At 59.6% G+C, this 26988-nt stretch overlaps 3 protein-coding genes across 7 annotated transcripts; 2 read left to right on the top strand and 1 right to left on the bottom strand.

Annotated features, from left to right (window-relative positions):
- Positions 1-433: 433 nt before the first annotated feature.
- SMARCD2 (SWI/SNF related, matrix associated, actin dependent regulator of chromatin, subfamily d, member 2) lies at positions 434-15223 on the top strand. Of its 3 annotated transcripts, none has more exons than XM_033078924.1 (13): positions 434-481; positions 7104-7291; positions 9453-9495; positions 9945-10067; positions 10394-10513; positions 10925-11020; positions 11851-11952; positions 12489-12650; positions 12837-12934; positions 13359-13494; positions 13573-13695; positions 14026-14127; positions 14226-15223. In XM_033078924.1, exons 1-13 carry the CDS (start codon positions 455-457, stop codon positions 14277-14279), a joined length of 1374 nt encoding a protein of 457 aa, XP_032934815.1. In that variant the 5' UTR covers positions 434-454; the 3' UTR covers positions 14280-15223. The 3 variants fall into 3 exon arrangements, with proteins under 3 accessions (XP_032934815.1, XP_032934814.1, XP_032934813.1); XM_033078923.1 differs by having other exon boundaries at positions 10901-11020; XM_033078922.1 differs by having other exon boundaries at positions 437-481; positions 7107-7291.
- On the bottom strand, positions 14731-18705 carry PSMC5 (proteasome 26S subunit, ATPase 5). Of its 3 annotated transcripts, none has more exons than XM_033078926.1 (13): positions 18598-18705; positions 18056-18127; positions 17517-17586; positions 17304-17401; positions 17001-17057; positions 16699-16929; positions 16494-16620; positions 16226-16416; positions 16053-16151; positions 15838-15948; positions 15677-15763; positions 15365-15420; positions 14731-14839 (listed from the first exon to the last, which is right to left on the bottom strand). In XM_033078926.1, the coding sequence occupies exons 1-12, from the start codon at positions 18634-18636 to the stop codon at positions 15367-15369; spliced, it is 1236 nt and encodes a 411-aa protein (XP_032934817.1). In that variant the 5' UTR covers positions 18637-18705; the 3' UTR covers positions 14731-14839; positions 15365-15366. The 3 variants fall into 3 exon arrangements, with proteins under 3 accessions (XP_032934817.1, XP_032934818.1, XP_032934816.1); XM_033078927.1 differs by having other exon boundaries at positions 14731-14834; XM_033078925.2 differs by having other exon boundaries at positions 14731-15420.
- A 102-nt stretch (positions 18706-18807) lies between these two features.
- FTSJ3 (FtsJ RNA 2'-O-methyltransferase 3) lies at positions 18808-26910 on the top strand. The gene is given in 23 exon segments (XM_042779939.1): positions 18808-19019; positions 19443-19569; positions 19653-19758; positions 19924-19970; positions 20132-20211; positions 20316-20415; positions 20694-20888; positions 21194-21309; positions 21844-21948; positions 22037-22137; positions 22215-22295; positions 22379-22531; positions 22787-22922; positions 23012-23208; positions 23307-23430; positions 23622-23715; positions 24669-24819; positions 24909-24985; positions 25109-25205; positions 25300-25483; positions 25732-25826; positions 26040-26133; positions 26135-26910. Coding segments are annotated over 22 exon segments (2745 nt in total). The 5' UTR covers positions 18808-19019; positions 19443-19502; the 3' UTR covers positions 26480-26910.
- The last annotated feature ends 78 nt before the right edge of the window (positions 26911-26988 follow it).

The raw sequence follows: 26988 nt of genomic DNA, 5'->3' as shown, positions 1-26988 counted from the left end.
TGACGTCACGCACGCTACGTTACTCTAGGGGCGGGGCTACCAGGTGCGCGCGCAGCGCTATGGGCGTGGCTCCGAGGGGGCGGGATCTGGGGCGGGGCCTGAGGAACGGCGGGAGCGGGGCGGGGCTATGCCGGGGAGGGCCGGTGGAGGCGGGGCCTGAGGGGCGGGGCTGTGTCCGGGGGCGGGGCTATCCCGGGGCGGGGCCGTGCATGGGGGCGGGGCGCTGTCCGGGGGCGGCGGGCGCGGATCCGTTCCCGTTCCGGCCCCGCCGCTCGGAGCCGCCGCCGGTGTTTCCTCGGCCCGTCCCGTCCGCTGCGGCCCCGTCATGGCCGGGCGCGGCGCTTTCCCGCTCAGCCCGCTGCCCCCCGCGGCTGCCCCGCCGGCCCCGGGGCCCGGCACCGCCCTGCTGCGCGGCCCCAGCCCCGCGCCCGCCGCCGCCCCGGGCTACCGCGCCATGGGCCCGGCTGCCGCGCAGTACCAGGTGAGGCGCCCCGGGGCTGCGGGAGGGGCGCGGGGGGCACCCAGGGGCCCGGGCTAGCGCCGGGGAACCTGGCGGGCCGGCGGGGCCTTCCTGGGGCAGCGCGGCCGGGCCCGGCCGGCATCGCCCGCAGCGGGCCCGGGACCCCCGGTGGGGCCGTTCTGCTGCCCTTTTTAGTCGGGACATCTCCCTCTTCCCCTGCTCCCACTTTTCACCCTCAAAGCCCGGGAAAAGTTCGGCCGGGCCCGTCCCCTCCCGCAGCGGGTGAGCCGGGCCGGGGTCGCTGCCGTGGGGCCATGAGCCCATCCGAATCCGCAGCTATCCCTTCCCGTCCCTGCTCGTCCTTTCCCCTCCCTTCCTTTCCTTCCCTTCCCCTGGCACGGGAACGCATTGGTGTCCTTGGCAGAGGCGGAGGTAACGCGTGGTGTGCAGGTGTAGCCTCGGTGTAACCTCGGAGTATTCTCGGTGTGTCCTCCGGAAGGACGGCGGCTTGGTTGGTGGGGGAAGAGCAGAGCAGGCGCTCGGTAATGTTGGGGAAATCAAAACAACCAGCAGCCTTCAAAAAGCACATGGAATCACTTCTTTTTCAGCCTGGCATCTTTTACAAGTAAATTCAGGAAGTAAGAACTGTGTTCACAAGTGCCGGAGGGACAGGGCACGGCGAATGGCTTCTCACTGCCCAGGGCAGAGATAGATGGGATATTGGGCAGGAATTCTTCCCTGTGAGGGTGGGGAGGCACTGGCACAGGGTGCCCAGAGCAGCAGTGGCTGCCCCTGGATCCCTGGAAGTGTCCAAGGCCAGGCTGGACAGGGCTGGGAGCAGCCTGGGACAGTACAAGGTGTGCCTGCCCATGGCAGGGTGGCACTGGGTGGGCTTCAAGGTCCCTTCCCACCCAAACCATTCCGTGTTTCTGTGCTGTTCCAGCAGTAAGAAGAATATCCTGGCACACATTCCTGCTCCCCCTTGCACACCTGGCTTCTCAGTTCCAAGCTCATGGTGATTATTTTGGGAATGAGTTTTTAGGTGCAAAGCTCAGTTTTCCAGGCTGGCTGGAAATGGAGGAGCCCAGTTGTGCAACACATTCTCCTGGGCTGCCACTGCCTCCTCCAGAGCTGTGCCTGATTTGCATGATTTAAAACTCAGGAAATAAAGCAAGCTCAGGGAAATTCTGGCTCCTTCACACAGGAGTAGGAAACAACTTCCTCCTGCAGCCTTCAAAACGCCAGAAAATGGTGTTGGAAGCTGAGCTGGCTGAGTGTGAGCCGCTGGTAACTCGAGGCGGGGGCACTGCCTGACCTTCCATGTGCAGGGTGCAAAATCCAGCTGGGAAGCTGGAGCCAGCCGGGTAAACAGGCTGGCAGATGCTGCTTCCCCCACGGCTGGGGCAGCAGCAGGTGTCGGGAGCAGGGGGCGATGTCCCCACGGCCATGTCCCCACGGCGGTGTCCCCACGGCGATGTCCCCGGCACCCCTGGCACAGCAGGATCCAGGCCCGAGCTGGTATTGAGTGGTCTCTCCCTGAGCCTGGGAAAGGAGAGGATCCAGAGGGTCTGCCCTTTGTTTTGCAATTCCCAGGCTGAGGAAAACAGCCCCTCCCATCCCTGCCAGGCCCCCAGGGCTTGGTTCTGTCCCCGTTTTAGGAAGAGCTTCGTTGTATGGGCACCAGGAGACAGAAGAGGCCCTGGCCAGGCCAGCGAGGGCTTAGGGGCTCTAATCTCGGGATTATTAAACATATGCTCATCCTTTGGACATCCTTGTGTGCCTGCTGGGGATTTCCTGGCAGCCCAGGCAGGGAATCCAAGGGGCTCCTTTGGTGGGAGCTGATGTTTCCAGAGCAGCCAGGGGCCGGTGCCATGTCTGGAGCAGGAAGGAGAGGCCTTTTTCCAGGAGCAGGAAGATCAGGTGTGGTGGGGGGTGTGGGCAGATCCCACCCTGATCCCTCTCCCTGCCCCTGGAGCAGCCAGGATGCCCAGGCTGAGTCCTAGCAGCCAGGTTCCATGGAAGTTCAGCAGGAAGGAGCCTTCCTGTTTTTTCAGGTGCTGGTTTCAGGTTTAGGAGAGTTTTTCCCAAGTTTTTGGATTAACACCATGGCCTGGAGCAGTGTGGATCCGTGTGGGATGAGACCTTGGAGTTCAGCACTCTGGCCTTGCAGTTACCCCTAGCTAATGCTTCCCTGGTGCAGAATTAGGTCCCCAATAAATGGATTTTATAAGCACATGTTGGGAAGACAGAGCCAGGAGGGTCAGGAGGCTGCTGCAGCCTGAGAACTCCCAAGCCTGCAGCAGCTCTGTAATCCTGTCCCTGGGCACATGGCAGTGGGAAGGATAGTTGTCCTTCATGGAGAAATCCGTGGAGGCAGCAGGACAGAGGAGCTGAAGAAGTGTGGGATGTTGTGCCAGGTGAAACTGGGGAGGCCTGGACATGCTGGAGAGGGTGTAATGCAGGAGAAATCCAGCCCTTTGGGAGCAGGGAGAGCAGTGTTCTGCTCATGGCATGGTTGGGACTGGTTTGGAGGGGGCCAGGGGAGAACAGCCAGAGCTGGAGCTGTTCCAGAAAGCTGCTTGTGCTGGATAACCCCACCCTTCCCAAGGGAGAGGCTTTCCAAGGCAGGTTTCATCAGAGCGGGAGCCTGGAGCTGCTTCCAGCGCTGATCCAAAGCAGATGGACACTGTCCTTTGGAGCAGGGGGAGGAGGGCAGAGCAGAGCCCGGGCACGCTCTGCTGCTCCTGGGAAACGTGACAGGGAAGGGGGGAACAACAACATCTCCGGGACTGCTGCTCCCTCTGCTTCCACAGAGCCTTCTCGGGAGCCCTCGGGGCTGTCCCCGGAAAGTTTGGCCCTGCAGGAGCAGCACGGGCAGGGTTTGGGCCAGGCCCATCTCTGCTCTTCCTCAGAGCCTCCTGCAGCTCCCAGGAGGAGCACCTTTGTTCCTTGTTCGTGCAGCTGTTCCTGCCCCTGTGGGATCTGAATTGCTGTGACCTCTCTTTTCTGTGTCCTGGAACATCCATGGCTCCAGCTGCAGGGCTGTGGACAGGCAGGTTTGTCCAGCTCAGACAGCTCTTCTGCTGCTGCTGGAGACATTCCAGGATGTGTCCTGGATCTGCTGGGGGCTGTGCCTGTGCTGTGCCATTCTCCCTTTGATTTACCACTTCCTCATGTCGGCTTTACAGCTGAGATCTGGCTCCTGGAGCTCCTCCTGTTTCAAAGACAGAAGTTTTCCAAGTGTGGGGGAATTTGGGGGCTTGAAGGGAGCTGCAGCAGCAGCATCTCCATCCCAGCAGCACTTCCCAGCTGAAGGTCTGTGCCAGCACCAGCCCAGGCTCTCCCTGGCACCCTCCCAAGAGGGATTTGCTCACAGATAAGGAGGAACAAAGGGGAAAATCACCCTTTTGGAGTGTGCAGGGGGCTCATCTGATCCCAGTCCACTCTGCTGCCCTGGGCAGCGGGGCTCTTCTGGAGCCCAACCCACTGTGGAACTGGAATCCTGTTTGAACAGGGACTGTTTCTGTATCCCAGTGGGAACTGCTGCTGCCTGGGCACGAGGGGAGGATATTGCAGGAAGAGCTCTTGGTGCTGGGCCAGGCTCTGCTCCAGAGCCCTGGGCGAGGATGGATGTGGGCTCTGGCTCCCTGACTCCCTGTCAGTGTGCAGAGCTGCATCCTGGAGCAGGACGGGACAGGTGTGGACAGGAGCCTTCTCTGGCTGGGGAGGTGCAGGGAAGAACCAGGATTCTGGGAGGGACATGAAGAGGCCCTGGAGCTGTTTGCAGAATTCCAGCTTTGCCTCAAGTTCTGTCTCCAGCCCAGCTTCTTCCTGCTGATCCATCCTGGGATTTATTGCTTCTCCTTTCTGCTACCAGCCCCTGATTTCTGGGCTGCCCTTCCTCAAGAAGAGGCTTTTGGCAGGCTCAGAAGCTCCTGCCATGCCAGCAAACATCCCTCAGGAATCCTTCCAGCCTCCCGTTGGATTCAGCCGGGGCTGATTCCGTGGAGCTGCCCCAGGGCTGTGCAGTGACCTGGGCTGAACCCCGAGCTGCCCTGTCCCTGGCAGGGAGCAGACACGAGCTGTGTGCTGTTCTGTTTCCAGAGGCTCCAGGGAGGGCTGGATGGGATCCAGGCTGTTCCTCGCGCTGAGCTTGCAGGGTTTGCCCTTTGTCTGCCCCTCTGAGGGGAGGGGACAGGGCGGGCCCGGCAGTGGCAAAGGGACAGGGGGTGCTGGGCAGGAATGAGCTCCTGCTTGGAGCTGGTTTAATCAAATTTCCAGAGTTTAAACCCGCTGCTTTCTGGGATTTCCAGGCTTTCCAAAAGGTGCTGGAGACAGGCTTCACCCTGGGGCTGTGGTGCTGCTTCCTGGCTTGGCTGGAGGTTTAGGCTGGGCTTGTGTGACAAGGGTTTGGGAGCCTTTGGGAGCAGGTCTGCCCCAGGCACTGGTGATTGGTTGTGCCAAGAGGCTTCTCTGTTGCAAATTTGAAAATCCTGAGAGTAAACTGAGAGGAAGAATCCATGTGGAGGGTTCTGCCCTCCCCTAATTGTTCACCCAGGCAATCCAGTGTGCATCCTTGGTGGGCTGAAAGTCACTCCCCAGGCAGCTGAGCTGTGGCTGATGGCTCTCAGATGGTTTGGGAGGTGATGGTGAAGTGACAAATCCGTGTATTCTTGTGCTGAACCTCTCCCTGCCGGTGGAATTGTCTCAATGGAGCCCTGGAAAGAGCAGCTGGACACACAAGAGACTTTGCCCAAGGACGTGGAGCTGTCAAAGATTCTCTGAGCCTCCAAATGTCTCACTTCAGGGATGGCTCTGAAATGTGCTCTGTGGAGTGGCAGAGAGACGGAGGAGAGACCTCAGGGGTGCCCTGGCCAAAGGGCAGGAGCTGGGCATGGCTGGGTCAGCTCCAAGCAAACTCCTGACAGCATTCCCAGGGCAGGGAATGCCTCTGTAGCTCTGGAACCTCTCTGGCCTTCCAGACTCTGAAAAACACCCGGGGCAGGGTTTCCCTGGGAGCCATTTCCTGCTCCTGGTGGCTGCAGGGAGTGCAGGCTCTGCTTCCAGCCTGAGGTCTGCACTGAGCTGCTCTGGGGGCCCAGAAATTTCAAATTAAGTTTCCCAGGTCCTTCTGGGGGTTTCTCTGCTCTCCAAAAGCCCTGGCAGATGTCAGCACAGGTTTGAATCCCACAGGGATTCCCCAGCCCTGCTCAGCTGAACTGCAGAACAACATTTACTGTGGTTTGTTGTGTTACACAGGGTGTGGGCCTGCCCAGGCCTGCCACAACGGATTTCTTGATAAACCCAAAGAAACTGGGTCCTGGCCTTGTGGTTTTGGCACAAAAAGGTGCTGCTGGCCCTGCTCGCCCTCGGAGCTGCTGCCAGAGTCACGAGGAGTTGTGCAAATGGGGCTGAGCAGGACGAGAACATCTGGGAGCTGGGAGGAGGAAAAAGGAGCCTCCTGCCCTGGGGAAGGGCGGGTCAGAGCCCGGCTCTGGGGTTGCTGCTTCAAAGGCTCTGGAGCCTGTGTGGTTGTGTGTGTTGTGTAACGGGCTCAGCCTGGGCCTGGGGGGGTTTGAGCTTCCACGTGCAGCGCTAATCCTGGGGCCCTGCTGCTGCCCTGATCCTGCCTGGAACACACTTCTCCTCTTGGGATCTGTCCCTGGCAGAGGCAGCAGCAGCAGCTCAAACTCTTGAGTTTCTGTTTATCAGCTTTTCATGGAGCTAGGGGTGGTTTTTAGGGCTTTTTAGGTTGCAGCTCCATCAAACCAACCCATGTTACAGCTCTGAGCTGCGGCAGGCCAGCTACACCTCCCTCTTGCATCCAGGGCTTGCTCCCTGTGTGCAGGGAATGAGGAGTTTCCTTGGCTCCCTGTCCTGGGATGTCCTGGCACGTCAGGAGCCTGGGGCAGGGCAGAAATGTTGTTCTGCTGGCTCGGTGGCTCTCCCAGCCTCCCACCTTGGCAGGGGGAGCTGAGGATCAAAGGATACTGGGAAGCTGCTGCATCAGCCCAAGGTGGAGCAGGGAGGAGCAGGAGGGTAGTGGGTCCCGGGAGGCTGGGACCGATTGATTGTCCCCAGAGGGACACCCTGATGGCACCCGAGGCACCAGTGGGTGCTGCCAAATCAGTGCTCTGAGGGTGCAGAGAGGCTGCCAGGGCTGGCACCCCTCGGGGTTGTGTTGTGGCTCCCAAGGACGGGAGCTGGCTGCTGACAGGGGAGCTCCTGCTTCCTCCATCCCTCACTTCCTTCCTGCCTGTGGGAGGAAGTGGGATTGCCCTGCTCCCCGCTCCTGTGCTGCTTTCCAGAGTGGAACCAACGAGGTCCCCGGGGTGGGGACACTGCTGGCAGTGTCCTCGTGCTGCTGCAGCTATGGGATGGTGGCACAGGGCCACTAGCCTGGCTTTGGCTCCACAGCTGCCAGGCCAGGCTTCCCTGCACTCCATGGCTTCTCCTCCTGTTCCTGCTTCCTCAGAATTTCCTGCTGCTGCAGCTCCTGCTGTCATTCTCTGCTCCCTGCCCTGGCCTGGGATGCAGCCCCAGGAAGAGGTCGCATTGAGGGTGGTGGCACCGAGGGTGGTGGCATTGGGGGTGGTGGCACCATGGCCAGGGTGCTGTGTAACCCCCGTGTCCCTGTTTCCAGCAGCGCCCTGGGATGCCCCCCGGGGGCAGGATGCCCATGGCAGGGCTGCAGGTGGGACCCCCGGGAGCTCCCCCGTACGGAGCAGCGACCCCGCTGAGGCCCGGCCTGCCCCAGGCCATGATGGATCCCTTCAGGAAGCGCCTGCTGACCCCCCAGGCACAGCCACCCATGGCCACCCCTAGGAGAGGGTAAGGGCTGGGATGTCCCATCCAGGAGGGATTCCCGTGGGAGGAGGGGGGTCCTGCTGGGTCCCGGCTGCACTTCCTAAAATCACGGGATGGGTGGGGTGGAAGGACCTCAAAGCCCATCCAGTCCCACTCCAGGACACCTTTCACAATCCCAGGGTGCTCCAAGCTCCTTGAATATTCCCAGGACTGCCACGCTACTCCATGCTGTCAGGAAGCTGCATCCCTGCTGCTCAGTGAATCCAGGTTGTGTTTCACCTCATGTTTTCCATCTGAACTGAGCCAGGAGCTGCTTTGTTCAAACCAGGCACAGCAATTCAGTCCAAACAGGATCTTCTGCTGGGAAACTTCTCCAGAACATGGGAGAGCCATGTTTTGGAAATACCTATTTATAACTATAAATAATATCTGATATAAATGTAGATATCAGTGAGATGTCACTGCAGATACAGAGCTGTAAAAACATGGATATAAATCCCCTCAGGACAGGGATCCCAGGGCTGTGTACAGTCAGTGTTTGACTCTCTTTAAAACTCCAAAGCCTCTCCAGGTCCCCAATCAAGTGTGTCTCAAGTGCCACAGCTCCTGTCCTGCTGCACAGGTGGGGGGACCAGGGCTTTCCTCCAGCCTGGCACCTGCCTGAGCTCAGAAATGGGATGTTTTGGGATGGGGGCAGAGGTTCCTCAGTTTGCAGCTTCCCCTCGCTCTGATCTCCACACCAGCACCTAAAGAGCCTCGTGGCTGCCCAGCAGCAGCTCCTGGGGATCTTCCTTGTCCTCCCAGGGATCCCTGGTAGCTCTGGCAGGCACAGATGTGGCTGGAAGTGTGGGATGGTGCTGGCAGATTTTAGGGATGTTGCCTGGAGCTGCAGTCAGAGCAGGACTCTTTGTTTGGGCTCTGCCAGCAGCTCCTCACTCGTTCACAGCCCTGCTGATCCCTCTCTGTGGGGAATTGTGGTTCCTACAATCTCCAGGCAGGATCCCTTGGTGCTCAGGGATTCTCAGGTCTCATTCCCTTCCCTGGCAGCTCCATTGGCTCCCTGATTCCTCCTGGGGCATCCCAGCACTGCACAGCAGAAGTGAGCTGGGGACTGGGGACAGGGAGCAGCCTGGCACCCACAGGGACATCAGAGCCATCCAGGACTGGGGACAGGGAGCAGCCTGGCACCCACAGGGACCTCAGAGCCATCCAGGACTGGGGACAGGGAGCAGCCTGGCACCCACAGGGACATCAGAGCCATCCAGGACTGGGGACAGGGAGCAGCCTGGCACCCACAGCAACCTCAGAGCCATCCAGGGGATTGGGGATCAGCCAGGCTCAGCTGGCTGGGCATTCCCTGCTCCCAGCCAGTGGATCAAGGGATTAGGAGCTGCCAGCTGCTCTGGGGTGTCCAGACCTGCGGGCAGGAGGGCTTGCATGGGGAGGAATTGCTCCAAAGCAGGGCTCTGACCTCTCCTTGAGCGTTCTCCTGGACCATTCAGTGTCCCCCAGACCCCTCCTGTGTGATCCTGCTGCTCCATGTGCAGCTGGAGAAATGGGAATTCCCTGTGCTGCTGGACTCTGCCCTGTGCAGGAAAACAGGAGGAGAGCATTCCCATTGTGCCCAGGCTCAGCAGGAGCTCCCTGGGCACTGGGATGGGCTTGGGGTGATGGGAATCTCCAGTGGGCAGGATTGAATCCTGCTGAGCTGGATTTTCCCAGGATTCCAGCCCCTCCACAGCAGGGTTTGGTTTGAGCTGGGTTTAAGGGAGTTCTGGCAGTGGCTTTGGTTTGGAGCACTGAAAGAATGGGATGACTGCTTTCAGAGGGGAAATTTGAGAATTCTGTCCTGCAACCCTGGCTTTACCTTGTTATCAGCTCTGCTTGCTCCAGGCTTTCATGGATTCTCTTCCCTGGTGTCAGGCTCCAACATCCAACACCTTCCCCCCAGGAATATCCTGAGTGGGAATAGACCCTCAGTCCAGCCCCTGGCCCTGCACAGACACCCCCAACAATCCCACCCTGGGAGCATTGTCCAATGGCTCCTGGAGCTCTGGCAGCCTTGGGCCAGGACCATTCCCTGGGGAATGCAGTGCCCAGCACCCTCTGGGGGAAGAACCTTTTCCAATATCCTTCCCTGCAGTGGGATGTCCTGTGGGAGCTGTAATGTTTCCCTGTTTCCCAGGGTGAAGAGAAGGAAGATGGCTGATAAGGTGTTGCCACAGAGGGTGAGTGTCACCTCAGCCCAGGGGACAGAGCTGGGCTGCTGCTGGGGGTGGGGGGTTCCCACAAAGGGAGGATCTCCCTGAGTTCCCTCCTGCCCACTGGGAGTTTCTGTTCAATCCCAAACCACCTGGAATGTTTCTGTCTCTCCCTCTGGCATGGCAGGAGAGGGTTGGGGTGGGGCTGGATCCTGAACAAGCAAGGAGCAGGAATGGGGTACAGTGGAGATCTCAGGAGGTCCCTCATGAGATTCCAGGGTTCCATTCCATGCTGGGAACAGTGACAGGCTCCAGACTGGTTTGGGCAGACCAAACCTGGCCCTTTGCAGGGCTCCAGGCTGGGTTTAACATAAGAACTGGGTGCTGGACTTGTCACCTGGCATCTCCCAGGCTCCTGGGGCTGTGGGGAAATGCAGGCCATCCCAGCACACCAGCATTGACCATTCCTGTGTCAGATCCGGGAGCTGGTCCCAGAGTCCCAGGCCTACATGGACCTCCTGGCCTTCGAGCGCAAGCTGGACCAAACCATTGCTCGGAAGAGGATGGAGATCCAGGAGGCCATCAAGAAACCCCTGACAGTGAGTGGGGGGCTGGGAGGGGGGATGGAAATCATGGAATCATGGGATCCATAAGGTTGGAAAAATTCTCTAAGGTCATCAAGTGCAGCCATCACCCTGAGCCATGACCCCAGGTGGAATATCCACACGTTTCTTCCAGGGCTGGGGGATTCCACCTCTGCCCAGGGCAGCCCATTCCAGTGTTTTACAACCCTTTCCATGGATAAATTTTCTCTAATATCCAATCTAAACTTCCCCTGAGGCCATTTCCTCCCATCCTGCCATGGAGATGGGTGCTGCAGTCCTCTCTCACTCTGTCCATCCCTCTCTCTGTTCCCATTCCACAGCAAAAGCGGAAGCTCAGGATTTACATCTCCAACACCTTCACCCCGGCCAAGGAGGAAGGAGAGGGAGGGGAGCGTGTGGCCTCCTGGGAGCTCCGTGTGGAGGGGAAACTGCTGGAGGATGTGAGGATCCAGCAGGGATGGAGGGAGGAACTCTGGTCTGTCAGGAGCATCCAGGAGGAAGGAGGGAGGGAGGAGGAGCTGGTCTGTCAGGATCCAGGAGGGATGGAGTGGTGGTGGTGGGAGGGGCTGGTCCATAGGATCATCCAGGAGGGAAGGAGTGATGGTGGGAAGAGCTCTGGTGGTCCATGAGGACTCAGGAGGGATAAATGATGGTGGGAGGAGGAACACTGGTCCATAACAATCCAAGATAGATGAGGAGGTGGTGGGAGCACTGGTCCATAAGGATCCAGGAAGGAAGGAGTGATGGTGGGAGGAGGAGCACTGGTCCATGAGGATGTGCTGGGAGCACTGGTGCTGTGCTGAGAGCTCTGCTGGATTTGGGATCAGGAATCTCTGCTGCTCTGTCTGCAGCCCAGCAAGCAGAAGAGGAAGTTCTCTTCCTTCTTTAAGAGCCTCGTGATCGAGCTGGACAAGGAGCTCTACGGACCAGACAATCACCTGGTGGAGGTGAGATGGGAAAGGATCCCGATGGGAAGGGATCCCACTGGGAAATGAGGTGTGGCCCTGCTGCTCCCCCTCTGGATGCTCAGCTCCCAACCCAAGGCCTGTCCTGCTGGGAGAGGGGCCTGAGCAGGTTTTGAGGCTGGGGGCAGTGCCAGGTTCTTCATGGGGACCCTGCTCTCCTGCTTTTCCAGCTCAAGTTTGGGGATACATTTTGTTCCCTGGCGGGGCTGAGCTCTGACCCCTCAGCCCAGGCCCTGAGCCCAAGCTGTGCTGTGGTGTGTGGGGGCAGGGGTGGCTCCAGGGGCAGCTTCCCCCTGTCCTGGCACAGATTGTCCCCACGTGGGTGCTCATGTGGGAAGAAGGATTTGCCCTCCTCCCTGACCCTGAGCTGCAGGGCCCTTGAGGGGTTTATGCTGTGCCTGGGAGAGGGATCAGATCTTTTTTGGGTACTCTTGCCTAGAGCTCTCTCTGCACCCAGCTCATGCTTTTGCCCTGGGAGATTCTGTGGAGCTGCTGAATCCCCTTCCAGGAGGTTGGGAGCAGTTCTGATGCACATTCCCTGAAGGATTGATCCAGAAGCTGTGGGAGCCCTGGACCCCAAGCACTCAGGGCTGGAACTGCCCCAGTCCCTCCCAGTGCTGGAGCACATCCCAGGATGGGATGGACTGGGAAAGCTCTGAGCTGGGATCAGGAGCTGCCCCAGGGGGTGCCCCAGGCTGTGTGACTGTGCCAGAGCCTGCCCAGAGCCCCAGCCCAGCTCTGCAGACACAGACCCTGCTGGCAGGTGGCTTCCATGGCCTTGGCATGAGCAGTGTCCCCGTTGTCCCTTGCAGTGGCACCGGATGCCCACGACCCAGGAGACTGACGGCTTCCAGGTGAAGCGTCCCGGGGATGTCAATGTGAAGTGCACCCTGCTGCTCATGCTGGACCACCAGGTACAGCCTGGGGCCACCTGGTGGGTAGCCAGGGGTGGGGATGGGCTGGGACAAGGGCTTTGGATGAGGGTTTAGGGATGCAGGGATTGAAAGGAGCATGGGGAACTCTGAGCATGGACCTGCAGTGACACAGGGGCTGTGGGGAACTCCCAAGGGCCAGACTGACCCCCCCCTTCTCTGAGCAGCAGAAGGGATTTCTTCATGAAAAGGGAATTATAAACTGGGACAGGGCCTTAGATGAGGGTTTGGGGGATGCAGGGATCAAAAGGTGCACAGGGAGCTCTGGACATGAAGCTGGAGTGACACAGGGGGCTGTGGGCACTCCCGAGTGCCTCTTCTTTGGGCAGCAGGAGGAATTTCTTCATGGAAAGGGAGTTAAAAACTGGGCCAGGCTGCCCAGAGAGTGGTGGAGTCCCCATCCCTTCAGCTGTCCCAGGAGCAGCTGGGCATGCAGTGTACAGGATGGGGATGGGTCAGAGTTGGGCTTTGTTCTGGGAGGGTTTTTCCATCACGGCTGACCCCGGCTGTCCCCACAGCCCCCCCAGTACAAGCTGGACCCACGGCTGGCCCGGCTGCTGGGGGTGCACACCCAGACCAGGGCCAGCATCATGCAGGCCCTGTGGCTCTACATCAAACACAACAAACTGCAGGACAGCCATGAGAAGGAGTTCATCAACTGCAACCGCTACTTCCGCCAGGTACCTGCACATTCCCACCTCATTCAGCTGGGAAAAGCCTCTCCCCACCCTCCACAGCCCCTCCAGGCTCTGGTTGTGCCCCTTCCCTGAGCTCTGGCTTGTACCACCAGCTTGGGGATCCCCACCTGGCTGCACAGGTGAGGGGAGACCCTGGCATGGGTGCCAAAGGCTCTGCTTGCCCCCCAGATCTTCAACTGCGTCCGCATGCGCTTCTCTGAGATCCCCATGAAGCTGGCAGGGCTGCTGCAGCACCCAGACCCCATCATCATCAACCACACCATCAGGTGGGGGCACAGTATGGGCACAGCCCCTGAGGGGCTCTGTGGGCTGGGCACTGGGTGGGCAGTGTCCCCAGGGCTGGGGGGCTCTGTAGGGTGGGCAGCAGGCTGGGCAGTGTCCCCGAGACTGGGGGGCTCTGTAGGGTGGGGAGTGGGTGTGTCCCTGGGGGGTTTTATGGGGTGGGGACTGGTCCAATGTCCCCATGACTGGTGGGGAGCTCTCAGTGGGGTGGGCAGTGGGGTGGGCAGTGTCCCCAGGCCTGAGGGCTTGGGAGGCTTTGAGGTGTCCGGCCTGAAGAACCAGCACAAGTCACCTGGGAGAGGAAAACCCATCATATTTGAGGGTTCTTGGGGCACTGGTGTTGCTGGGGGTCCATCCACTCCCTAGCCACGTGGGGCTCAGCCGGTCTCCCCAACCCCATTCCCCCAGTGTGGACCCCAATGACCAGAAGAAGACAGCCTGCTACGACATCGATGTGGAGGTGGATGATCCCCTCAAAGCCCAGATGAGCAATTTCCTGGCCTCCACCACCAACCAGCAGGAAATCGCCTCCCTGGATGCCAAGGTGGGAGGGGACACTGCCAGGGGACAACCGTGTCCTGGGGGGGTAACACAGTTCCTCTGACTCCCATCACCTCCCCAGATCCACGAGACCATTGAGTCCATTAACCAGCTGAAGACACAGAGAGATTTCATGCTGAGCTTCAGCAACAACCCCCAGGATTTCATCCAGGAATGGATCAAATCCCAGAGGAGGGACCTCAAGGTAAAGTGGAACAATTACTATGGAGGTTTAGGTTGGATATTGAGAAAAATTTCTTCATGGAAGGGGTTGTCCAGAACTGGCACAGCTGCCCAGGGCAGTGGTGGAGCCCCATCCTTGGAGGGGGTCACAGCCATGGATGTGGCCCTTGGGGACTTAGGGCAGTGGTGAACACTGGTGTTGGGGTAAGGGTTGAAGGTCTTTTCCAACCTTAACAATTCCACAATTTTGAAGCTGGTCAGAGTGAGGGGCTGGGAGGGGCCTAGGTCCATCTCAGGGAAGGTGTGGATCCCTCGTGGGGCTCACTGCTGGTGCCCATCCCGTTCGGGTCAGATCATCACGGATGTGATCGGGAACCCCGAGGAGGAGCGGCGGGCAGAGTTCTACCAACAGCCCTGGGCGCAGGAGGCCGTGGGCAGACACATCTTTGCCAAGGTGAGCTCGGGGTGGGTACGGGCTTGGGATGGCAGTGACAGATCCCTGGGGCACTGGCAGTGTCCCCTGTCTCTCCCTGACCGCCATGGTGTCCCCAGGTCCAGCAGCGCCGGCAGGAACTGGAACAAGTGCTCGGGATCCGCCTCACTTAAGGCGGGCGGGGCCGCTCCTGCCCCGCTGCCCGAGCCGGACGGTACCGACTGGAAGCCACAGCACTTGCACAAACCCGATGTGCCTGGAGGGATGGGAGCCCCCCCGCCCCCCGGGGCTCCCCCGGGCTCCCCGAGCCGAGCACAGCGGGGTCCCCGCTCCCCCCAAGCCCCCGCAGCGCTTCCTCCGCTTTGCATCGCGCCTCTCCCCGCGCAGCCCCCGCGGGTTTCCCGCTCCCCTCCCGCTTCCAAAAATCCTCCGGGAGCCGGGAAGCGCTGCCCGTGCCCAGGGGGAGGAGCTGCCAGCCCCAGCCCGAGCCCAGCAGGCCCCGCCCTGCCCCTCTTTAACCAAAGTTCGTCATTCCAAACGCCAGCTCCCCCCGGCCCCGACGTTTTGCACTATTTTTGTGAACAGGTTTTATATAAAAAAAAAACCACGGAAAAAAAAAAAAGGCAGCGTTTTGTACAGTGGGTTTGTATTTGATTAATTAATTAATATATTGATTGAGTTCCTCTTCCTGCACTGGGCTCTGCAGGGGCTCGGGGAGGCTCCCAGGGCTGCTCTGGGGATACGGAACCGAGGGTTGGGGTTCAGTTTGTGACAATCAGTTTATTCCTTCCCCTCCTCCCGCTGTTTTACATAATTCTGTAATTAACCACTTGTCTTGATGAGGTTTGGCAGCAGAGGGGGTAGCTCTGCCCCAGGACCTGTGGCCAGTGGGGGCACAGGGGCACCAAGAACTGGAGATACTGGGGGAGGGAGGGGACCACGGGGACAGTGCCACCACTGCCACCCCCACTGAAGTGCCTTTGCCCCCCTACAGGCTCCTGAGGTGGGGGTGACGTTTACAGATTCCCAGGGTTGGGCTCAGGGGTCCCTGCTCTGCCTCTTGTGTAACCAGTTTTTGTCTATTTTGGATCTTTTCTAATAAAAGCAGTTAGCAGCAGCTCTGTGGGGTGTGTGCTGTGTCCTGCAGCTCTGGGGGTGTGCAGTGGCCTGCAGCCCCCACCCTGTCCCCAACTCCGTGCCCAGGCCTGACCACAGCAGCTCTTTATTGACAGTACAGAGGGAGCAGCTCCGGCCTCACCGTTACTTCCACAGCTTCTTGATAGACATGTTCTTCTCACTGTCCTTCTGCATCACCTGGGGGAAGGGGACAGGGGTGGGTCCAACATTAAGTGCCCAAATCGGGTGTTAATTACCCCAAAACACTCCAAGACCAAGTTTCAGCCCTGCACAGCAGGGCTCAGCAGCCTCTGTCCATCCATGCCCTGTGCCCCAGCAGCCTCTCCCGTGTCACTCAGGCGATGACAATCCCCGTTTGTGCTCCAGGCAAACACCACTCAGGACACTCTGTGCCCCCATTACCCGGCACTGTCACCTTTCCCCTGGCACCCACCTTGGCCACGGCCATCTCAAAGTCCTCCTGTGTGACGTGCACCCTCCTCTCCCTCAGTGCATACATCCCTGCTTCTGTGCACACACCCTGAGGGGACAGGAGAGCAACATCAGCCAGTGCCCCCCATGCCAGCCCCAGTATCCTCAGAGTCCCCAGCTCACCTTCACCTCAGCCCCCGAGGCCCCCGGCATCAGCTCCGCGATTTTCCGCAGGTTGATGCCCCGGGTCAGATTCATCTTCCGGGAGTGGATCTTGAGGATGTCCAGGCGGGCCTGGGGTAGGGGCACAGGGAGGGTTGAAGCCCAGGAATGGCTCCCAGGGAGAGGGTAGGGACAGCAGGGACAGGGACAGGGCCAGCTGGGGGTGGCTCTGGTACCTCCTCATTGGGAGGGGGAAACTCGATTTTCCTGTCGATGCGACCGGGGCGCAGCAGGGCTGAGTCCAGGATGTCGATCCTGTTGGTGGCCATGATCACCTGCACAGGCAACAACTGTCACCACCCTGGGCACCATGGGGCTGGCAGGGCCCCAGGGAGGGGTGGCCCCCTACCTTGATGTTCTTGGTGGCCTCGAAGCCGTCGAGCTGGTTGAGGAGCTCGAGCATTGTGCGCTGCACCTCGCTGTCCCCGCCCGAGCCGCCCTCCAGGCGGGATGAGCCGATGGAGTCAATCTCATCCATGAAGATGATGGAGGGCGCATGTTCCCGGGCCATCACAAACAGCTCCCGCACCATACGAGCCCCTGGGGGGCACAGGGCTCAGCCTGGCCCTGAGCCCACCAGCCCCAAGGGCTCCCAGAGCCAGCCCCTCCCCCGTTACCTTCCCCAATGAATTTCTGCACGAGCTCGGAGCCGGACACACGGATGAAGGTGCAGTCGGTGTGATGGGCCACGGCTCTAGCCAGCAGGGTCTTCCCTGTGCCAGGAGGGCCATAGAGCAGCACCCCCTGGAATGGCCACACAGCACCTCAGAGCCTGCCTGGGGACAGGGGCCAGCCCAGGGACTCCCCCAGAGCAGCACTTGCCTTGGGCTGGGCGATGCCCAGAGCCTCAAAGAGCTCCGGGTGCTTCACAGGCAGCTCGATGACTTCCTTGATCTCCTTGATCTGTTTGTCCAGGCCCCCAATCATCTCATAGGTGGAGTCTGGGACCTTCTCCACCATCATGAGGGACACAAGTGGGTCCACCTTGTTGGGCAGGATCTTGTGCAGAGTGTAGCTGTCGTTGCGCAGGGCCACGCGGCAGTTGGGGGTCACCTGAGGGACAGCACGGGGGTATGGGTGTCCCTGCCAGCCCTGGGGACCCCCCACAGCCCCGGGCCACTCACATCATTGATGTCAATGTTCTTGTCCACATCCACCACAAACTTCCCCTCTGGGTGCACCTAGAAAGGAGCAAATACCCCTGGCAGTTGTTTCCCTGGAAATTCCCTGCTGAGGGACAGCCACATGGCCTGGGAGGAGCAGGAGCCAAGAGCTCCAACCCCACAGGACACCCCAGGCCCAGCAAAGCCATCCCAATGAACTCAGGACAAGGAGTTCCCACCCCACGTCCCTGAGTTGTCCCATCCCCTGTGGGGACACAGGGTAGTCCCCCAGCCCTGTCACCCTGGGGCAGCTCAGCCTCATACCTTGACCAGCACCTTCTTCTTGTCCATGGCTCTCACCACCTCTCCCACGTAGGATCCCTGCTCCTGCAGCAGCTGCAGCTCCTCCCTCAGCAGCCGCACTAGCACAGGGACAGGGAAGGCTCAGCACCAGCCCCAGGGGCTGCAGCCCCCCAAGCCCAGCCCAGAGCCCCCAGCCCAAGCCCCAGGTGAGCAGGAGGAGGCTCCAGGCCCTACCCTTGGCATTGAGCTCGTTCCTCTGTGCCTGCAGCCGCCGCAGGTTCTGGCTCTTCTCGTTCACAATGAGCTGAAGGGGAAAGGCTTTGCTGAGTGGTTTTGGGATCGCCCATACGCAGCAAAAAATCATGACAGGCTTTGCATTGGAAAAGATGTTAGAGCTCATCTAATTCCACTCCTTGCCATGGGCAGCGACACCTTCCATTATCCCAGGCTGCTCCAAGCCCCACCCAGCCTGGCCTTGGACACTGCCAGGGATCCCGGGCAGCCACTGCTGCTCTGGGCACCTTGTGACAGGGCCACCCAGCCCTAACAGGGAACAATTCTATCTCAATATCCCACCTAACCCTGCCCTTCGGCAGCTGGGAACAGGGACAGGACCTCAGCCAGGGGCAGCAGCATCCCCAGTTCACAGTACAGCCCCATCTCGAGTCCCCAGATCCCTCAGGGACGATCCTGCCTGCCCCCACCCCCTGGGCACACCATCCTGGCTAGAGGCACAGTGACACTGTCGCGGTGTGCCCTGGTGCTGTGTTCACCTGCAGCTCCTCGATCTTGGACAGGTAATACTGCCGGAGCCCCGAGCCGCCCTTCCCGTCGTCCATCTCCATCTGGGACAACAGAGTTCAGCGGCCTCCGACATTCCCACACCCCCGCCGACTCGGGGCTGCCCTGCAGGGCCCCGACTCCCCCATCACCACCGCTGGGCCGTGTCCTGGCTCCTCTTTTCCCTCCTCCCATGCTCTGTTCCCAGTCTCCAATTCCCACTCCCGTCCGGGTCCCGAGTGTCCCTTTCCCTCCCCTCATTCCCCTCACATCCCCAAGCCGAGTCCTGTGTCCTCCATGTCCCGTGCTCCCAGCGGTGCCCACAGCAGCCCCAGCTCCCGTTCCCTGCGAGCCCCCTGCTTCCAATCCCGATCCCGTCCCGCCCCCCACGTCCCGCCAAGTCACGGCACTGCCAGGCCCCGAGCAGCCTCGGCCGCAGCGGAGCCCGGGGCAGCATGGACCGCCCCAAGTCCCTTCCGAAGCCCTGTCGGTTCATCCCCAGCCGCGTCCTAGCCCGGTCCCGGCCCGTCCGTACCTGCTCGGGCCCGTCCAGCGCCATCTTCTCCGCCGGCATCGGGCCCCAACAAAGATGGTGGCCGCCGGCTTCCGCTGCCCGGCCCACACCTGCTCGGCGTGATGGCGTCACTTCCCCTTCCGTGAAACCGCCTCGGGGATTACAGTGCGCCTGCGCTGTACGGGATCACCCGTGACTGCGCCGCCATCTTGGGACGGTCAAAGGTGATTTATCCGTATTGGAAAGCACTGAAAGGGAATAACAGGGTTGTGATCGCCCCACCGAGTGGGCCCGTTATTGTTTCCTGCACTTTCTAGGAGACCCGTACTTCTTCCGCCCTCAGGCTGCAGAGAAGGGAGTGCGCCACTCCTACAATGGTGGCCAGAGCAGGAGGAAGCGGAAGCTGTCTGGTTCGCGCGGGGCACGCCGGGAAGGCGGTGCAGGCACGCGGAGGGAGCGGGAGCGGGGTCTGGATCGGGGTCGGGCTCTGCATTGTGTCGGTGTCCCGGGGGCGGCGGCTCGGGCTGGGGAGGGGGGCACGTCGAGCCCGGGTGATCGGAGGCTTCAGGGCAGAACAACGGGGCCGGGATGCGGCTCGGGGGCAGCGGGGTGCAGGTGGGCCTGAGGGGGCAATGCTGGGAGCAGTGGCGGAGCGGGCTCTGAGTGAGCACTGTGAGGCCACTGGGAGCACCTGGAGGGGTACTGAGAGGGGTAACGAGGGGAGCACTGAAAGAGAGCTGAAGAGACACAGGATGCGCTTGAGGGGACGCTAACAGGACACTGAGGGAACCTTGAGGGAGGCCTGGGCTCCCCTGCTGGGCCTTGGGGACCCCAGGCCACCCCTTACTCCTGTTCCCCCCTCACAGCCCTGAGCCCTTGGCTGACTGCACATCCCAGTCCCTCTGAGGGGCCCGCCTGCCACCACCATGGGCAAGAAAAGCAAACTGGGCAAGAGCCGGCGGGACAAATTCTACCACCTGGCCAAGGAGACAGGTGACAGCCATACCTGGTGGTGTTTGGGACAGGGGGGCTGCAAGTCCTGTCACCCCAATAACCTCCCTTCTGCTCCCCGCCAGGTTTCCGCTCCCGCTCCTCCTTCAAGCTGCTCCAGCTCAATCGGAAATTCCAGTTCCTGCAGAAGGCCCGGGCATTGCTGGACCTGTGTGCGGCCCCTGGCGGGTGGTGAGTGGGGACAGGCTGCCCACAGTGCCACCAGCTGCCCTGGGGGGTGTCCTCTGTGTTCCCTGTTGTGTCTCTGCTCTCAATCCCAAACCCTGGAAACACAGTCGCAGGCTGAGAGCTCTTCTGGGATCCTGCTGCAGCTTTGCTCCTCTCTGTTCTTCCCAGGCTTCAGGTGGCTTCCAAATTCATGCCGGTGTCCAGCCTGATCATTGGTGAGTGGTGGTGTTTGGCAGCAGCTGGGGACAGTCTCTGGGTGTGACAGAGAAGAGGATCCTGGCCTGGGGATCCTGGGAGGAGGACAGGGTGGGTGGGGAAGCCCCTTGGGATGGGCTGGAGCCCCTTTTGAGAGAATTTGATGTTTTTCTTCAACCAGGGGTGGATTTGGTGCCCATCAAGCCCATTCCCAACGTGGTGACGCTGCAGGAGGACATCACCACCGAGAAGTGCCGCCAGGTACTGTCCCAGATCCCTGCTGGTCCCCTGTACTGGCAGAGGGGGTCACAGGGGATGGCGTGGGGTACCTTGGTGAGGGACAAATGGGTGTCCCTGTCCCACAGGCTCTGCGCAAGGAGCTGCAGACGTGGAAAGTGGACGTGGTGCTGAACGATGGAGCGCCCAACGTGGGAGCCAGCTGGGTGCACGATGCCTATTCCCAGGGTGAGACTGCCTGGGGACATGGGGGACAGGAAAATGTCACTGTTCTTGGAGAGTTCTAGGCTGGTTTGGGTTGGGAGGGACCTTAAAGCCCATTCAGTACCATGGGTAAGGGCTGCCGTAGGTAGGGACACCTTCCACTCTCTCAGGGTGCTCCAAGCCCTGTCCAGCCTCACCTTGGGGATGGGGCAGCCACAGCTTCTCTGGGAAACCCATTCCAGCCCCTCTCCACCCTCCCAGGGAAGGGTCATTGTCTCACTCCCTCTTTTCTCCTGCTACAGCCAACCTGACCCTCATGGCCCTGAAGCTGGCCTGTGAGTTCCTGTGCAAGGGTGGCTGGTTCATCACAAAGGTTTTCCGTTCCCGGGATTACCAGCCCCTCCTGTGGATCTTCCAGCAGTTCTTCCAGAAGGTGCAGGCCACCAAGCCCCAGGCCTCCCGCAATGAGTCTGCCGAGATCTTTGTGGTGTGCCAGGGTGAGCACTTGGGGACCTGGAGCAGCTGGGGTGGGACTGGGAAAACCTGCTGGTGGCTCTGATTCCTCCATCCCAGGAGGAGTGGCTCTGATCTCTCCATGCCAGCAGGAATGGTCTTGATTCCTTCGTTCTGAGAGAAATGGCTTTGACAGCTCTGAGCCTTCCATCGCAGCTGGAATGGTTTTGATGGTTCTGATTTCTCCTGAGACAGTGGAATGACTCTGAGCCTTCTCTCCCCAGAGAAGTAGCTCTGATCCCTGCATCTCAGAGGAATGTTTCTCATGGCTCTGATCCCTCCATCCCAGGTTATCAAGCTCCAGACAAAATCGACAGCAAGTTTTTTGACCCTAAATATGCCTTCAAGGATGTGGAGGTTCCCACCAAGTCTGTCAGTGAGCTGGTCAGCAAAAAGAAGCCCAAGGTATGAGCAAGGCAGACACAAATGGGACTGGGCCTAAAGAGGTTGTGGTAATTAGAATAGTTCAGGAGAATGAAAGATTTTGGAATGGGAAGTGTTGAAAGAGCCAGTTTGGGGAGGGTTTGGAGCCCTAAAATCACTGCAGCACTGAAATGGCTACTATGAGACTGGGACAGTTAAATCCTACAGAGGTTGGGTACGAGGTTTGTGTCTGTCTGAGGTGGCTTTAGCACAGTAAATCTGTGTCAGGTGATCTCAGCTGAGCACAGAGCTGACACAAACCTGTCATTGTCAGCTCTTGTACCTGAGGTGGGGCTGGGAGCTGCTGTTGGACTGGGGCTGGACTGGACTGGTGATTTGCCCTAGCTCTGATTGAAGTTAGAAATGATTTCTAAAGTCTTCAAGTACAGCCCACAGACACATTTAGGTGGCCGCTGCAGCAAGACATGAGTTAGGTGACCCTATCCACCCTTCAGGGCTAGTGGTATTTGCCTGTCTGTCGCCTGCCCTGGCTGCCACAGCCCCTTTTATCCCCAGGCCGAAGGCTACGCTGAGGGTGACACCACCCTGTACCACCGCTTCACCCTCATGGACTTCCTCAAGGCTCCCAACCCCGTGGACTTCCTCTCCAAGGCCAATGAGGTGTGTGTCTGGAAGGATTCCCTATCCCTGTCCTGTGGAGGAGAGGCTGGAATTTAAATTTAAATCTAAATTTCTTTCTCTGTGCCAGATCACTCTGGGGGATGGGGAGCTGGAGAATCACAGCTCCACCACGGAGGAGCTGCGTCAGTGCTGCAGGGACATCCGAGTGCTGGGCCGCAAGGAGCTCAGGTGCTGGGGGACCCTGGGACAGCCACACCCCCCAGCTGGGCCTGCTGGCTGTCCCTAACAGCTGCCATCCCACCCAGGGCCCTGCTGAACTGGAGGACGAAGCTGCGCCGGTTCCTGGCCAAGAAACTGAAGGAGCAGGCGAAGGAGTTGGATATCAAGTAGGATCAGAGAGCAGGGCTGTCCCTAGGCTGGGATGGGGCTGCCCCCAACACAGCTTCTCTGAGCTCCTTCCTTTTGGCAGCCTGAGCTCTGATGAGGAGGAGGAGGGCAGGGAGGAGGAGAAGAAGGAGAAGATGGAGGCGAAAGCTGCAGCTGCTGAAGAGGCGAAGGAGCAAGAGGAGGTGGAGCTGGCCTTGGCAGAGATGAAGGCCGAGGAGCTGGCAGAGCTGAAAAGGTAGAAAGAGGAGGAGAGGTGGGGCCATAGTCATGGAGTCAGGGTGGCAGTGTCAGCCTGTCCCTCTGCTGGGGGTGTTTGTTGGTTTGGGGTCCTTGGGCTCCTCTGCTCCTCCAAATGGCTGAAGCAGCTGTTCCTGGCTGTCCCAGCTCTAGGGACCCCTCATGGGGATTGGCAGTGCTGTGGCAGGGGCTGAGCCTCTGGGGTGTTTGTGTGGGATGGGGACAGTGTGGCCTCATTCCTTTGCCTCTCCAGAAAGAAGAAGAAGATCCTGAAGGAGCAACGGAAGCAGCGGGAGCGTGTGGAGCTGAAGATGGACCTGCCTGGAGTGTCCATTGCTGACGATGGGGACACCAGCATGTTCTCCCTGCGCAGCATCCACAGGACCCCGGTGCGTGAGGGAGCTCCTGGGCTGGGACAGGGCCTGGTTTGTGACTCGTGTCACTTATGTCACATGTGTGACTCTAACCTGTGCTGCAGCTGCTAAATGAGCTCTCCCGGGGGGACATGGCCTCGGCCGATGCCCTGCTGGAGATCAGCCCTGGGGACGATGACATTTACGTGTCGGATCACGAGGAAGAGGACGACGTGTCCCTGGCCAGTGACCTGGACCCAGAGGAGCTGCTGGAGATCGAGGCCCGGCAGCGGAAGCTGGAGCGGGAGCAGCGTGGGAAGAGGTGAGAAGGGAGAGGTGTCCTGGGGCAGGGGCTGCCCTGGGAGCTCCCCAGGAGCCAGCCAGAGCTGGAGCCACTGATCCTGCTGCTCTGTGTCACAGGCCAAAGTTTAAACAGAAAGCAGAGGAGGAGGAGGAAGGACAGGAAGTGGAGAATCCCCTGCTAGTGCCCCTGGAGGAGAAGTCGGTGCTGGAGGAGCGACGGACCAGCCTGTGGTTCGGGAAGGTGAGTCCCACTTGTGAGGCAGGAATGATGGAGCAGCCTTGGCCCCAACAGCTTCCCAGGACTGTCCTGGGGTGAGACCCCCAACCCTGGGGCTAACTTCCCCCACCCCCCCACAATCCCTGGGGCTAACTACCCCCATATCCCTGGGGCTAACTCCTCCCCGGGGCTGACCCCACTGTTCCCCATCCCAGGACGCCTTTGCTGGCATCGAGGATGATGCAGATGAGGAGCTGGAGCTGGGGCAGGCCCAGATGTTGGCTGAGAAGCAGCGTGAGGCTCAGAGAGGTGAGGGGACGCAGAGGAACAGTCCCACAGCCCAGTGTGGGACACTGGGTCCAGCTACAATGGGAATGCTGCCCTGAGCAGCAGCGTGGAATGCTTTGGGTTGGAAAGGACCTCAAAGAGCACCCAGTTCCAAACCTTGCCACAGGCAGGAACACCTCCCTCTGGACCAAAGACTGTTGCCAGCCTGTGTCACTAACAAGCTGTTACTAGTGCCGTGTTAATGAGCGGGATCTCTAGAGGAGTGTCTGTGGCAGGGTATGCTGTCAGAGCCAGACAGAGAGATGGAGACTTCAGATGGCTCTCGAGATGCTGCTTATTACATAGACAAGGTTTACAATAGTTATGGGTTGTGGGTGAGCCTATAGCTGATGGCTGTAGGCAAGCCGTGTGTTTTGAAGCTTTGTTTCGTTCATGTTACAAAGCATTATATTTATTTCTTTGCTGTGCATCTTATTACATAACAACCAATCAATACCTTTGCTACTATCTATAGCCTATCCTAACTACTAACATTACTATATTCATGATGCTATTTTCCAATCACAAAAGCTTAGTATGTTACAAGTTAAGCTAGATGTTGTTTTTCGCTTTTCTTGCAGTAGAAAATTCTAAGATTTTTCCTCTGCTTATAACATTAGTTTTCTTGTTTGTCTGTGAGAATCTTTTTGCTTAGTAAAAATGTCTTCTGTTTGAAGTAGATTTATCTTTTCCTCAAAGTCATAAAAGCCCCTTCCAACTCACTTGCTCTTTGCCTTCTTAGTTACCCAGTAAGACTGGCTCAACAGTTCTTTTCCTCTAGATCGAAACTTGCTATCATTTCTATACCTTCTTCAAATTCTACATTCAAAAATCTTTCTGTTATACATACATATCTGTGAGACCTTCCTGTCAAATCCTTATCCTTCCCAACAGTCTGCCTTGACTCTGTCTCACCCAATGTTTCCCATTCCCAGACAAAACAGCAAAGAAAGGGCAGAAGAAGAAGAAGGTGGCCCAGGAGGAGGCTCCAGCTGAGCCCACCCCTGCAGCAGCTGTGGCTCCCAATGCCAGTGAGGCTCAGGAGGAGCAGAGCAGTGATGATGACAGCAGCAGCGAAGATGAGAGGTGAGGGCTGAGGGGGGTCTGGGTGTCCTCCCCAGCTCCACAATCCTGGAGAGCTGAGGGACCCCAGCCCTGCCCACTCCTCTCCACAGGCCACTGGCACCAGTGGGGAGGAAGCGGGGCCGTGTCGAGCCCTGTGGCTTCGAGGTGGTGCCCATTGAGAAACCAGGTGAGTGGGGGGCCATGGGGGTCCCTCGGGAGGGACAGGAGATGGGGCAGGGACAGACCATGGTCCCCAGGACTGCACCCTGGCTCTTGGGCTGCAGCCAGGCCAAGCCTTCCCATCCCACAGTGAAAAGAATCCTGGATGCAGAGGGCCTGGCCCTTGGCTCTGTCATTGCCAGCTCCAAAAAGGCCCGGCGGGACCTCATCGACGACTCCTTCAACAGGTACCGAACTGGGGGCTGCAGGGTTTGTTCCCCAGCACAGACAGGTGAAGTGGGGCCCCCATGTCCTCTTCACACCTCACCTGGGACCCTGCAGGTACTCCTACAACGAGGAGGAGGGGGAGCTGCCCGAGTGGTTCACAGAGGAGGAGCGGCAGCACCGGCGCCGGCAGCTGCCCGTGGACAAGCAGACGGTCGAGGCCTATCGGCAGCGCTGGAAGGAGATCAATGCCCGCCCCATCAAGAAGGTGGCAGAGGCCAAGGCCCGCAAGAAGCGGAGGGTGAGTGGGGGTGGGCTCCCAGGGCTGCCCTGACTCCTCTTCCAGGGCCTCAGTCCTCTCTCTGACCCATGCCTCTTCTCCAATGCCCCCTGTCCCATCTCTGGTACCTCATCCTTTTCTGACACCCCTGTCCCACCTCTGACCCCCCCGTCCCTCCTCTAAACCCCCTGTCCCTCTTCCAATTCCCCTTCCTCCTCTGACTCCCCTGTCCCTCCTCTGACCCCATGTCCCCCCCGGCTGCTCCCCAGATGCTGAAGAAGCTGGAGCAGATGAAGAAGAAGGCCGAGGCTGTGGTGAGCACCGTGGACATCTCGGAGCGGGAGAAGGTGGCCCAACTGCGCCGGTGAGTGGCCAAGCCAGGATCCAGCTGCTGCCTTTGTGGCTGGGCTGGCTGGTGGGGCTGTGTCCCTGCAGCCACTGGGACAGATCTGTGTCCCCAGCCAGGCTGATCCAGGGGTGGCAGAACCAGAGAAGGGGTGGGACCTAATGTTGCCCAACCCTGGGTTTGGTTTTTGTCCCACCCAAACTCACTCTGATCTTTGTCCTTCTCCTGCAGCATCTACAAGAAGGCTGGGCTGGCCAAGGAGAAGCGCCAGGTCACCTACCTGGTGGCCAAGAAGGGTGTGGGACCCCGGGTGCGGCGTCCCCCTGGTGTCAAGGGCCAGTTCAAAGTGGTCGACAGCCGCCTCAAGAAGGACGTGCGGGCTCAAAAGCGCAAAGAGCAGAAGAAAAAGCGCCACAAGTGAGGTGGGAGTGGCTCCATCCCCAGCAAGAGACTCAGCTTGGGGCACAGGGCTGGCTCCTGTACCCCACTGCCACCTCAGGAGAGCCCTGGGGACAGGGCTGAGGCTTGGCCGCTCCTTGCTTAGTCTGTGCCTTGCTGTGACAGTGCCTCATACCCTCCCCTGGGGCACAGAGGGGTCGTTTGGCCCCAGTGCTGTGGCCCTGGTCTCTGGCCACAGCTCCAGGTGTCACCAGGCTGGCTCTGCTGGGTGACTCCTCTGGGGAGATGACAGCAGCATCCATGTCAGCCCCAGCTGTCCCCAGGGAGGGTATGGCTCCTGGGGGCATCCCTGGGCCAGAGTTGTCACTGAGGTGGCAGAACAGTGGTGCCTCTGCCCAGAGCAGCTGCTCAGGGACAGCAGTGTTTAACCCCAGTCTGAGGCTGCCCAGGGCTGTGCCATGTGCCTGGCTGAGGTGAGGGACCCCTGCTGGCACTGCCATGTCCCCTTGTGCCATGTGACAGGCAGAGAGGGCACTGCTGGGTGTGTTCTGTACACCTGTTCATGCCTCAGGAGCCCACCTGGTTCTGTCTGACAGGGATTGGCTCTCCTGACCTTCACCTCCTGCCCCAGGCCACAGCAGCCACCCTGTCCTCTCTGTCCCCACCTCCTGGTGGGGAAGAAAGAAAGACCAAGAGTAAGAAATGCTTGACTATATGGCTTTATTTAGATCCAGGGCAGGGGCTGGGGTCCACCAGGCCCTAGCTTCTCTCCAAGAGGCAT

This window comes from Catharus ustulatus, chromosome 23, assembly GCF_009819885.2.
Source record: "Catharus ustulatus isolate bCatUst1 chromosome 23, bCatUst1.pri.v2, whole genome shotgun sequence".
Taxonomy (NCBI): Eukaryota; Metazoa; Chordata; class Aves; order Passeriformes; family Turdidae; genus Catharus; species Catharus ustulatus.
Note: the sequence above shows the minus strand (reverse complement) of the source record. Positions and strands in the feature narration are given on the sequence as shown.

Excerpts from the sequence above, each read along its gene's own strand:
- PSMC5 (XM_033078925.2), bottom strand. The coding sequence starts at position 18,636 with ATGCCGGCGGAGAAGATGGCGCTGGACGGGCCCGAGCAG. Across the intron at positions 18,128-18,597 it reads CGCTGGACGGGCCCGAGCAG|ATGGAGATGGACGACGGGAA; the intron begins GTACGGACGGGC and ends CTGTTGTCCCAG. Across the intron at positions 16,417-16,493 it reads GCAGAAATTCATTGGGGAAG|GGGCTCGTATGGTGCGGGAG; the intron begins GTAACGGGGGAG and ends TGTGCCCCCCAG.
- SMARCD2 (XM_033078923.1), top strand. The coding sequence starts at position 455 with ATGGGCCCGGCTGCCGCGCAGTACCAG. Across the intron at positions 11,953-12,488 it reads TGCTCATGCTGGACCACCAG|CCCCCCCAGTACAAGCTGGA; the intron begins GTACAGCCTGGG and ends CTGTCCCCACAG. Across the intron at positions 13,495-13,572 it reads TCGCCTCCCTGGATGCCAAG|ATCCACGAGACCATTGAGTC; the intron begins GTGGGAGGGGAC and ends TCACCTCCCCAG.